The sequence below is a fragment of the Acomys russatus genome, chromosome 27 (assembly GCF_903995435.1).
Source record: "Acomys russatus chromosome 27, mAcoRus1.1, whole genome shotgun sequence".
Taxonomy (NCBI): Eukaryota; Metazoa; Chordata; class Mammalia; order Rodentia; family Muridae; genus Acomys; species Acomys russatus.
In genome coordinates this window covers 48,443,106-48,456,592 of record NC_067163.1, presented here as the reverse complement: position 1 = coordinate 48,456,592, position 13,487 = coordinate 48,443,106, and the positions used below count along the sequence as shown (strand labels likewise).

Sequence of the window (13,487 nt, the reverse complement as noted above, 5' to 3'; positions counted from 1 at the left end):
TCAAACACATTTAAAAAAAAAAAAGAAAAGAAGTACCATTAGCCTGCTTAAACTCATTTAGTAGGTTTCCAATTAACCTATGATGATCTTATTTATCCTGACCTGTAGGATGCTACATGGCCTGTCTCTCATGGACTTCATCAGCTTCTGCACTAGCCCCATAATCTTTCTATCCTTGATACATTTGATGGAGCTCAGTTCCTTGGCCATGCTGTCTATATTCAGGACAATCACACAAATGGTTTCTTCTTCAAGAATTGGTTTCCATTCTCTGTTATTCCTACTTCAGGACTTGGGTCATATAACTTCTTAAGAAAACACCTTACAAATTTTGTTAAATCTCCTCGTTATCAGATTATAAAATAATCTAGTTCTTCCTTCACCATAATTGTTAAAATTCCATGTGTCTTCTCTATAAAATGTGACTGTCTGAAAGAGCTAGGTTAGGAATGACAAGTGTTCTCCTCACTCTGTCTCCAGGTTGGAAGAATACATTCCTAATTCCAGTGGGAATAAGACACTTTCCTTCCCTCTGACCCACTTTCCTGGTAATTGAAGACTTTCATGGGACATGCCCCTTGGGCTAGTCTCCAGATATAAGTGAGTATATGCCATTTGACTCTTTCTGCTTCTGGGTTAACTCATGCATTATGATTCTTTCTAGTTCCATCCATTTGCCCACAAATTTTGGGAATTCTTTTTTTTTTTTTCAATAGCTGAGTAGTATTCCATAGTGTCAATGTACCACAGTTTCTTTATCCATTCTTCTACTGAGGGACACTTAGGGTGTTTCCATGTTCTGGCTGTTATGAATAAGGCCACTATGAACATGGTTGAGCATATGTCACTGTGTAGGACATCCTATTGGGACTCTAGATGAGAGAAGTATGGGAGAATGGGGAAATAGAAGGATCCAGAGGGTCCTAGAAACCTACAAAAAGAACATTATGATGGGCAGATCTAGGCCCAGGGGTTCTGCTCATACTATGGCACCAGCCAAGGACAATACATGCAGTAAACTTCAAACCCCTACCCAGATCTACCCAATGAACAGGACGTTCTTCAGTTGAGTGGAGAGTGGGGTATGACTTTTACACGAACTCTAGTGCCCCATATTTGACCACGTCCCCTAGATGGGGAGGCCTGGTGGCACTCAGAGGAAGGACAGCAGGCTACCAAGAAGAGACTTGAAACCCTATGAGCATATACAGGGGCAGGAGGTCCCCCTCAGTCACAGTCATAGGGGAGACGAGTAAGGGGAAAAGAGGAGGGAGGGAGGAATGAGAGGATACAATGGATGGGACAAAAATTGAGATGTAATATGAATAAATTAATAAAATATTTTTTAAAAAGACACTTTCCTTGACTATCTCATGATGCTAAAAAAAACTATACAAGGCTAATCCATGTGCATTATCTTAAAATGTAACTAGAAGTCATTAAAGATAATGCCATCCAATATTGGAAAGAAAAATAGGAAAGTGTGAAAAGAAGAAAACATATATCGATACGCTTAGCAGTCCTACTCCTGACAACCTAAGTAAAGAACAGAAGCACATTCAAAGGCTAAGGAAATATGTAGTTTTTGAGATATTAGACCACAATGGGAGGAAACAATCAATAGTAAGTGCATAGATATTTATAACTCATAATAAAAAGAAATATTTTGACACAAGGTCTCACTGTATAAACCCGGTTGGTCTGAGATTAACTGTGTAGCATCTATTGGCCTCAAACTTGCAGCTGTCCTCCTGCCTTAGCCTCCCAAGTGCTGGGATTATAGCATGACCTCATCCAGCTTAAATTCATCTTTGAATCAATTTTTAATTTATGGAATGCTTCACTTTTCCAACCGAAAAATCTGTGCATTTAAAATTAAGATTAAACTGAAGGATGAACAGGTTCCAGCATTGGTTTGCATAAAAGACTCTAGAGAAATATTTATTTTCTGTTTTCTTTAGGTCTTCAGATTCCTCCTATCCATAATCAGTAATGGGAAAAAAATAATAAAGCATTGCAACGATTTCATCTCTTTCTCAGCGTAATGTAGCAGTCACTGGAACTTCCTACTTAACAACATAGGACCCTAAGAATTTTAAGAAGGATAGTTTCTAGAAGCTGCTCCTTGGGTTGGATACATACCATGATGCTCGCTATTGCTACCTGATGCAATTGTTGAAACTGATCCAGGTGACTGATAGAAACAAGGAGACCTCTGAAGAGCTCAACATCTAACACTGCCCTGTATGAATCTGTCTTGAAGGTAACTGTGGTTTTTTATGTGCCATGGAGTTAAAGCAAAGGTATAGACGAATGGAGAGGATATTTACCACTTTAAAGACAGTCTTAAGGCCCTTAATCCAGTTAGAAGTGATGAATCTTGAGCGAGCTCTCTGGGAGAGAGGCAAATGGAGCAGAAAACTCACACTGAGGCAATGTAGCCTACAAAAGTCTTCCATGTCCTTCAGGGTTAAGCAACTATCTTCTTTCTGAAGAAAAGAAAAAAGGTGAGCAGAGGACAGCAGACTGGGGGACTACACACTCAATTTTTGGAAGTACAGTCTCTAATTCTGAGACAGTATCATAGTTTACCCAGAAACTAGACTGAATTTCAACATGTTTGAGGTAAAGGGAAAAGGGAGCTTCTAGCTTTGTAGTAGTTGGTGTGTGGCATGATTCAGCATTTTGGGGATGCTTTGTTTAAGCTAATAAACCAGGTAATGAATGGATGGTTTTGCAGGCCTTGGGTATGTGAAGCTATATGCTAAACACTCCCTTCTGTCCATGTAGCATACACTGAAGGTGATACTATGAACTTCCAGCATGGGCACAACTGGGTAGCCGTGTATCTAAATGGTGTAACTGCACAGTGACTACAGGCATACACAAGTAGATGTAGTTAGCATCATGGGAAGAGGACATCGTGGCTTGTTGGGGGAACAAGAGGACTTCCCTGGGTCACCTCTAGGATGTCAGACAGGATCTAGTAGTTAGAAGTTTCAGAGAGAAAAGTTTGGCTTACCATCGTGATTTGGGGATTATTTAAAATAGGGTGTGTAATCATGTATAAAGATTTTATTAAAAACTGTATTTAAGGAGATACTGAAAAGCAAAATATTAAAATCTAGTCTGTCCATTTCTGGAATCAAGAAAGTTAATAGAACTCTTTAGCCGAGTCTTCATAATACTCAGTTTATATATAAAACAGTCTATGTACACATATGTGCGCAGTGTACTTATGTGGCCGTGAACACAGGTGTGCAGAGAGGAGTATTTGTCATAGCTAAATCTCAACTGGCCACCAGATTATTGACCTTTTTTGCAATAAAGAAACCTAAGAACAGCAGTCTCTTACAAGCTGGTAGGACACCAAGACACCACAATGTGAGAGTATCTTTAAGCTTGCGGACAAATTTGCAATAGATAACCATGAATTCAATCTACATTACTATTTAATACCTTGGGTTGGAGGACAGTTACTCTCAAAAGTTGAAAGTCAGTGCTTTAAGAGGTGGAATAGAAATCACAAAGCCTTTCATGAAAAGTGTCTGTGAGCATTTCATGCCATGTGCACAGAAAAAGGCCAAAGCACAGTAGGATTGTAGGTGGTTCTCCATTGGCCTGCCTGTGGGTGGCTGAGGCTAAAAATATCCTACGTGAAACACCTGTAGGTAACACACTAATCCATGGAACAGCACACTTCTTTATCCCGTGATTGTAGGGATTTCCCTATTTTTTTTTTGAAGTTCATATAAACAAGGGGAAATGCCAGTGCCACATGGGAGAAATGGTAGGTGAAAATAATAAAATAGGGCCTGTATTGTCCTTGGCTGATGCCATAGTTTGAGCAGGACCCTGACCATGTTCCCTAGAGGGGAGACCTGGTGGCACTCAGAAGAAGGACAGCAGGTTACCAAGAAGAGACTTGATACCCTATGAGCATATACAGGGGGAGGAAATCCCCCTCAGGAACAGTCATAGGGGAGGGGAATAAGGGGAAAATGGGGGAGGGAGGGAAGAATGGGAGGATACAAGGGATGGGATAACCATTGAGATGTAACAAGAATAAATTAGTAAAAAAAAAAAAAAGTAAAAAAAACTACAAAAACCAAAATAATAATAATAATAATAATAATAATAATAATAATAATAATAGCAATGGGGGAAAGCAGTAGTGTAACAACTACACCTGCTTGACTTCCGGTGCTTGCTGGGATGCTTCCTTATCTCTGTTTTCTAAAAAGCAGTGGTACATCTCCAAGGACAAAGAGCATGAAGTGACGCAAAGGACACGTCAGATGTCAGATCCTTCTGGCCAGAGTTGCTTAAGCAGAGATATAGTCTCACATGCCTGTCATGGTAGAAAAAGAAGACTTGATACTCTATGAGCATATATAGGGGGAAGAGGTCCCCTCAGTCACAGCCATAGGGGAGGGGAGTAAGGGGAAAATGGGAGGGAGGGAAGAATGGGGGGATACAAAGGATGGGATAACAATTGAGATGTAATATGAATGAATTAATAAAATATATTAAAAAAAGAAAATTATAACATATCATAATATTTATAAAACTATATTTATTCATAAGTGATTGTATAGTAAGTGATGAGTTGATATGACCATATGAAAACTATAGCTTATTTCCACTGAAAAAGCAATTATGAGCAAAAATTTTGAATGGTAAAATTGTTTCGATTTTTTGACAAAACTGTTTTTAAAATATGCATATAAAAATCTGTAAATCAATGAAAAAATTCATGATACTTTAAAAAGTAATTTTCTAATGAAACATAAATAATGAGAAAACAGAAAAAATTATATTCTTCAGAAATATAACAACTGTGGGGTTTTTTTTACTTTCATGTTATCAAAGTGCTTTTTCATCTTTTAATACTTTAATAACAGGTGGTACCAGAAATTATGCTATGTCATTCCTCTTAACGCTTTGCTAATGATATTATAAATAGGCAAAGGCTTAAGCAGAGATATATGACAACATATTTAATTGACATTCACTATACTAATGTTTTTCATTCAAGTTCTAGAGATCTAACCTAGAGGAACAATCCAAAATCTGCTCCAAATGCACCAAGGTGTTTGTCACAGAATTATTTGTAAAAGCAAACTTCCAAACAATATAAAAGTTCATCATTCAAGAAATGTTATATATCCATCAAAATCACACTAGTAAGAATTCTAACGAAGTCAGAAAACATGTACGTAGCAATGTTTAAAACATGAAAAGGGTGAATATCCAGCACACCTCAATACTGCAAAATGCATTGATGTCCCTTAAAGGATACACTCAGAATGTGTGAGTCTTGCCTCTAAGTACTGCCACTATAAGCAGCCCAGACATAAGAGAAAGAAAGGCTGTTCAGAGTAACAAGACTGTCACTTTCTTGAATCTAAATACTACAAATCTACTCATGAAAGTTAGCGGTACTGTCCCCCGTATTCCCATGTGGACCAAGGCACTGGATTACTCGCAAGAGATTTTTATGCTTTTTAGACTTGATTTTGTATTAATTTATGGTTATACATGTTTTTCCTGTATGTATATATGTGAACCATGAGTGTGTTGGGTGCCCACCAAGGTCAGAAACAGATGCCCTGAGACTGGAGTTATAGATGGGTTGTGAGCTCTCATGTGGGTACCGAAGATGAAACCTGGATCCTCTACAAGCAAGTAAGTTCTTTTATCACTGACCCAAAACACTCCAGGCATTTTCTTCAAACACATGCACACATAGTTTTGTGAGTAATTCACATGATTAGAAGCAACACATATCATAAGCATCAACTTTCTGAAGGTGTGGGGTGTTTTTATGACTATTCTACACCAAATACCTCTTCTGCATTAGTTAAAAAGGAAAATAGTAGTACTGGAAAACAGCGATGCTGAAAATATGGAAGGGAAAAATAACATAGCGTCAATCTCCCATGTCATACTTGTTCCACTTCAAGACTTTGTAGTGACCAAGGAAAGATACTAAAATCTTGTGAGAAGTATAAAGGATCAGTATTATTAAAGAGTTAGAACCATCACAAGAAATGCTGAATCTGCCCTAGATATGCAAATGCCATTTTTAAAAGTAATCTTTTAATCTAAAATGTTTAATTTTCTTTATTAATTTTAGGTTTATTCATTTTACTTTTAAGAGTGAGTGTACTGCCTGCATATATTATTATACCTCATGTATTCTTGTAGCCCACAGATATCAGAAAAGGCCATCCGATCTCCTATAACTGGAAGATTGGATGGTTGTGAGCCACCATGTGGGTGCTGGGAATAAAACCCAAGCCCTCTACAAGAGTAGCTAATGCTCTTAACCATGGGCCCATAATTCCAGTCCCAGATTTTCATTCTTCTATTAAGTCATTCATGTGAAAAAAAATGTAGACTCAATTTATATACTTTTTTAAAAATTATAATAAAACCACTAAATACCATAACCAATAGAATACATTGAAAATTGTTGTCTCTATATCAAAATCTATGTGATCCAATGAAAGCAGTGTTCGGAGAAAACTACATCATACTAAACACCAAAAGTGAGAAAATGTTCTGCTCAAACACATAAAAGAATCAAGTAAATAAAAAATAAAAGATAAAATCATAACCTAAGAGAATAAAAGTCTAGATCTAGTTGTTAATTCCAAACTCAAGCTGAAACTCTACAAACATTATTAAACAAATAAAAGTCATAAAGGTATGAAATAAAAATAAGAGAATAACAATGAAACAGAAAACATTTCATAGTTTTTTTCAAAGTCTACTTCAGAAACTTCTATGGAAACAAACATGGAAAACTGTAATTGCTAATACTCCAGGACAAATCATAAAACTGGTTCTCTTAGAATTATTAGACTTAAGTAAACCAATATCCATGAGGTTGGTAAGGTGTCATCAAAATCATTCCAACAAATACACACCATCTTTCAGCCAGAGAACTCTTCCAATTTTTCAAAGAATGAACAATTCCACTGATCTAGACAGTATTTCAGAATATTAAAAAGGAATTGCTAACATTGTAATATATGAAGTACATAAAGCCTTACAAATAAATGTAAGACAATACAAAGAATGAAAATTAAAGTATCACTGATGTCATCCAATACAACCAACAGAACCGAGGACCAAGTTAACAAAACAATACACAAAGATGATGTATTTGTATACCAGGAAGGCGGTATTTGAAAATGTGTCAGGGCAGCATGACAACAAGGCATTTAAGGACAAAACAAAAGTATTGTGGTGCATTTACACTAGTACATTCATGATATAAACAATAGGAGAAGCTCAGGGTTATGTTATTTTTTTTGATAGTGAAAATATCTTTATTTTTCTTAATACAATAGCTACCAGCAATATACTGGTGTTGATGTTGCCAAGAGAAGAAAAGGCAAGCATTCTGTCACGAGCTTTCATTCCTACCCAAGGAATTCTATAAAGAAACACTCCAAGCATGCTCAGCATTATGACATCAGAGCTCCATGGGGGTCATATTCTTTACATAAGACTCTAGACATATCTATCTCTTAGTCCTACATAACAGGGGGATATATAGACATTTCTACACAGACCCAGAGCAGGGGAAAGGTGGCCAGTATTTCTCCTACTCTCTCCCGCTACAATAGGCCTATTGCTATATCCATTAGACCAGAGAATCCCTGGAAATTTGCTGGTCTCAAACACAGTGAAACACTAAGAGTGATACAGAATGTTATACTCTGACATCCATACACACAGTACACACAGTGCATGCACGCGCGCACACACACACACACACACACACACACACACACACACACACACACACATTTTTTAAAAGATAGTTTGACTAAAAGGTGTTTTTCCAGTTCTCTTACCTCTCCCACCATATTATTGAATTTTATATCTCCAAACAGAGTTGTTATAGCCATCTCTCTATATTTTTCCAACCTTTGGATCAGGGATTTATAAACAGTCATAATTATGCTCTTATTCTGCAAAACAAAGTGTGATATGTTGCCATAAATAAAAATATTATTTCCCAATGACAAAGCTCAGACATTTAAGATACGATCATGATCCAATGCAGTCTTCAATTTAAATTTTACGCTAATGTAATTGAAGATAGTAAGCAATATTTAAAAGCCTTTTCATTCAATACTTGGTTGTCCTTTCTAGCAAAATTGCTAGACTAGACCTTATTTTTTTATCAATTTCACAAAGTTATAAATAATATAAAATGTAGTTACTTTAAACATACTTACTAAATCAATCTGGTTGGTCACCCATGATAATAATGTAATGTACTTGTAGATGTCCCCTCTAAAAAAATTCAGTTCATTATGACAAATTTCAACCAAGCACTAAGGGAGAGACTAGCATCTCTGCACAGGTATCTATGGCACTGGAAACAGTCATCACCAACCCTTCCAACGGCATTTCCACTACTCTATTTCAAGTAGTCCTCAAATTGGTTAATGAAAGGGGAAAAAAGAATAATTAAGGAGAACTATAATGAATTAGGGAATAAATTATTTTATAAATAAAATCCTCAGTAAAAATTTTTTCTAGCATAATGTTTGCAAGATTTTTCTGAACTCAGATATAGAAAATGCTGTCAATAGAATGCTGTAAACTCGGGCTTGGTATGGTGGCACACACCTTTAATCCCAGCACTCAGGGATGCAGAAGAAAGTAGATCTCTGTGAGTTGCTGGCCAGCCTGAGCTATACACTAAGACACTGTCCATTAAAAGAAGAAAGAACTACAACACAAATTCAGTATTTAACATTTGCCATAGGTATTAAAATGAAGCCCGGGCCTGCTTCTGCTTCTAGTTGCCAGTCAGAGTTAGGAATACTTTAATGATAGGAATCCTAACAAAAGCAAAATAAACTACCCTGTCATGTCACAACAACCATTTGCATGCACGCAAATGTGTGACAATGGGTATGATGTAATTCGCCAAGAAGAACACATGTTAACTGGTTCTAAAGCTACTTTGATGAGATATGGATTGAAACATATATGCAGGGTAGATGTATTTATAGTCAGTAAACATGCTTTACTCTGAAATTTTCAACAAATTTGTTCTCAAATATGCCAATATAGGAAACTAATACCATCATGGAATTTAAATTGTGATTGTTTGAAAAGCCAGTGAGTTGCCCACTGAAGTTATTTATGAAGAAATAAATCCGTCTGTCTTTTCTTTCTTTAACCTGCTCTGGTGTATTCACATTAAAGACCTATCATTTCAGTAGGAGATCTCAGCAACAGAGACATGCTTTTGCTTCCAATCTCATGTCTTCCTGGCCTTCATTAACTTGAATTTCACATACTACACAATGTTTAAGGACACAGGGGACAGGGTAACACTGCTTCTCATAAAGTCTACATTCTGGTCTAGTACCCATTTGGTGTTGATTTTGAACAGGCTACTTATCAGAGCATCTATTTCATAACCTTCAATTATAGATTGACTCTTATGCATGCCTCATGGGATTTCTCTGAATGTTTTTTAAAGATGTATTTATTTAGGTATACAGTGTTTTCCCTATATTATATGTACACTTGCATGCCAGAAGAGGGCACCAGATATCTTTATAGATGGTTGTGAGCCACCATGTGGTTGCTGGGAAGAGCAGACAATGCTTGTAATCTCTGACCCATCTCTCCAGCCTGATTTTTGTGAATGTTAATTGTAAATAATTAATGTGTTAAGAACTACTATATGACAAGAAATATTCAGCAAAGCACTAAAAGTTATCACAATTAATTATTGTTACTGTTAACCTGTATGTCTTTCCATTAAATCTATAATAGTTACTATATTGCAGGTAGAGCCAATATTGAATCAAGATAGCTGTTTTTAAAAATTACATTACCTTCTTGAAAAACATCTGCTTTCTATGTGAGCTTTGCATAAAGTATGCATAAAGCCGGAGGATGTCAGATGTTTGCCCTGAGAAAAGCACAATATTGACCTTTGCTGCCCAAGACTGAATGACTAAAAAGTTGAAAAGGTGTGTTTGCAGGTCATTCAGGCCTTCATCGGCCAGGATCAAGAAATACGGGCAATTCTGGTCCAAGCAACTATTCCACTCTTCTGACAAGCAGCCAGAAAACTGAGTCCAAACATCAATGGTGGTATTCTTCTGAAGATGCAGAATTAGAGCAGTTCTCAGTGCAAGAAGTTGAGGGGCATTGAAGTATGCATACTCAGCATCCTATGGAGGAGGAGGAGGTCACGGGTGTTACTTGAAAAGTATCGTTTAGTATTTTACACTCAGATAACACATATTATCATGGTCACTGGAGGAATATAATGCAGCAGGTTCTTTTATATCCTATAATCAGTAAATTGACCCTGGAATTTTGCTGTATCATGAATTAATGCTATAAATCACACTTTGGACTTAAAAGCATGGATGCAAGCCCCATAAGCAAGCCCATAGTTCTCAGAGTTCACCACTCTTTGCCTTCCATTTTTCTAAACATTCTCGCATCCAACCTCACTTCAAGAAGACAAAGGACAGGGAAAAAACTATGAAAATAGTCATTTGTAATTGTAAATTATCTGGATCTTGGAGCTGAATAGGATCAGGTTAGTCTAGAGGGTGATTCCAGGGTGCAGTGGCAGCTCTTAAACAGCATGGGTTTTTCTCAGCCTACCAAAGGTCTGTACAATTACTTGTAAACACAGAGTGAGAGCCCTAGCTCCCTGTGCAAAGTTCTGCTGGCCAGCAGTGCTCAGAAATGTAAGCAAACGTAAATGGCAAACTCATTGATGAAACCCACACACAAATTCCCCAAGTAGAGCATTAGAGGCTCTCAGTACAAGAAGAGGAAGATATGGTGGCAGGTATATATACAGTCCATTTGAAATTGTCAAGTTGTGTTAATTAGACCAAATATGGTATTCTCTCATAGGCGTTTGTGACACCGCACACATACCACAGTAGGGCTACTGAATTTGTGTGGGCTCAAACACACCTAACAATGTGCTCTAATAAACTGCATGCTGGGTGGTGAAAGCAGAGTAGTTCTTGGAGTTGAAGGACAAGAATTGAGGTCAGTACGGCCACTCTTGAGAGGCTCACCCATTCTTGCGACTCCGTGTTGGTTTAGTAAAGTCCCATCATTGCACATTACAAAACGATCTAATTCTGTCTATTCCTGAACACTGCAACTCCAGCTGATTGGTTTTTCTCTATTTCCCTTTAAATATTCTGACTTTTTGTTTATTTTCTTTTCTGCTTTCTGTTTTGGTTTGTCGTGTTTATTTATTTATTTTTTTTTGGACTGGAAATTGAATGCACAGCCTTGGGTGCACTACTTTACTACTTATGATGCGTCTCTGGATTTATTTTTCTTTTAAGAAATCTTTTCAGGTTGGCTAGACTCGATGTGTGAGGTCTAGGCAGGCTTCAGACTTCAATCCTCCTGGCCCTAGGCTCCATGTCACTTGTAGTACTGTTAAAAATTACCTTTTACTTTACAATCAGAGGCCAAAACATTCATAACATTTTACTTAAAATAAAACAATTTTAGTTATAGACAGATGCCCCAGCCTGCAGGGTTTGACTAAAATTCGGGAGGAAGGACACCTGTTGGAAATGAAAGACACAAAGAAGGAGAGCAAGTCTGATTGATCAAACTCTCAAACTTTATTAGTCAGGGAGCAGCTTTTATAAGGCAGAAGGCAGGGAAGCATATGGCCATAGCAACCCAGCTGCAGGCTTTTCTCAAAACACAGGGAATTCCAGGCAAGGTCATAATGTCCTGACACACAGGGTATCTGGCTCAATCTTTGTCTAGTCTAACTGCTAAACCATACCAGGGTTGCTCCATCTCTATCTGCCTTTAGTCTAACTGTTGACCCACAAAAGGGTCAGCTAGTTTCTTGTGAAATGCAAGCTCTGGGAAAAACAGAGACTTAAAGGTGCAGACTTGGACAAGATGGCTGAACATTGGCCATATGGCCTATTGTTTCCAACAAACAGATGTGGCAGTGCACACCTGAAATCCTTTCGCTTAGCAAGTAGAGGCAAGAGGATCATAAGTCCAAAGCCAGCTTCAGGTACAAGAGACCTTGTGAGAAATTATTTAACTTAATTACACTTCCACTCATCAGAGAACAGAAAGATCAGTTGGTCTGTGTTACCTTAAAGAAAACGATGGCAAATTGCCCCCCTTTGTTAATCATGTCCAAGAGGCAGTGTTCAATCAGGTAGAAGAAGTGGAGACTCTGCCCTGGCTTAAGCGACATCTCACACACAGATGTGACAAGTAATGAGTCTCCATCAATCAGAAAAAACTCAGATTCAACAAAATCATTGAACAAGCTGGAATAGCTAAAACAAAACAAAAAAGTATTATAACAAAATTCATACGGATGATATAAAACCCCAAAACAGGAGCGTTGTTATTATTTCATCATCATTAATAACCTAAATTGTTGAATACATAGTTTAATATAATTACTTTTCTAAACATAAAGACAGATGCACATGCTGACTACTATAATCATATAAGGCCAAGTAGCTCTACAGAAAGGAAAAATACTACACATGATTTCAAAACACTTGATTACCACAAAAATACTCACTCAGCCTTTGGCATCTTTTCCAAGATTAATTGTGACATATCCTTTAAAAACTCCATGCAGGATTCTTCTAAAAAGGGAAAGACAATGAATACTTTTAGTCAGTCTTTTTAAGAGAGCTCATGCTCATTTGAGAAATAAGAAACAGTAATGCAGTTGTTTTAACTATTCAAACTGTGAAGTATATATTTCATAATGTTATAAATGTTATTTTTAATTTAAAATGACCCATTCTTGCTGCTTTTTTGTGCCTCCAACCTGAAATGGGAAATATTTAAAAATACAAATATCCTTTACTCTGTTGCCTTTCAGTGGTCGTTGTTACTGAAATGGGATATCTGCAAAGAAAGAGAAAAAGTGATCTTCACATTCAGGCTCCTACTCCCCAATTCTGGAGTAGGATCCCGCCCAATTCTGCACCTAGAAGAAAGACTGCTAATGCCAATACTGGACTTGTATTGGCTGTGCACACATCCAACATCTCTGCTTATTGATCCCTAGCCCAGATCCCCCTTTAAGAAGAGCCCTCAAGACCCTGCACCATACATTTTCTTTTTTGCTTCCACTGATGCCCCTTCCCCAGGCGCTGACCCCTGAGGTAGGTGGGTCTGTGCTCCAAAGCCCTTGGAACACCACCTCCTAGTCCTGACTGCTCAGCTCTGCTCCAGTCCCCATTTCTGGACACCTCTGACCTTGACAGACGCTACAGTCCCCTGGAGGACTCAGAAGCCTGGTCTCACCGTGAAGTCCAGACTGGGAACACAGAGAGAGGCTAAATAGCGCTCCTGGAGCCTAGAATGCACTGAAGTCTCACAGGGAAATGCAGGATCCACTTGCTCCAGGAAGTGGGGAGCATCTGAGCCTCCCAGGCTGCCTTTTATGCCTG

General features: G+C 37.7%; 1 protein-coding gene across 1 annotated transcript in view; it reads right to left on the bottom strand.

The window, feature by feature from the left end:
* Positions 1–13,276, bottom strand: part of Ddx60 (DExD/H-box helicase 60) — a 94,054-nt gene extending 80,778 nt beyond the window's left edge. The window contains 7 exon segments of the mRNA XM_051169803.1: positions 2,331–2,489; positions 4,190–4,351; positions 7,872–7,988; positions 9,882–10,223; positions 12,161–12,350; positions 12,605–12,695; positions 13,252–13,276. Of these exon segments, the coding sequence (XP_051025760.1) occupies positions 2,331–2,489; positions 4,190–4,351; positions 7,872–7,988; positions 9,882–10,223; positions 12,161–12,350; positions 12,605–12,695; positions 13,252–13,276 (1,086 nt within the window).
* Positions 13,277–13,487: the final 211 nt, after the last annotated feature.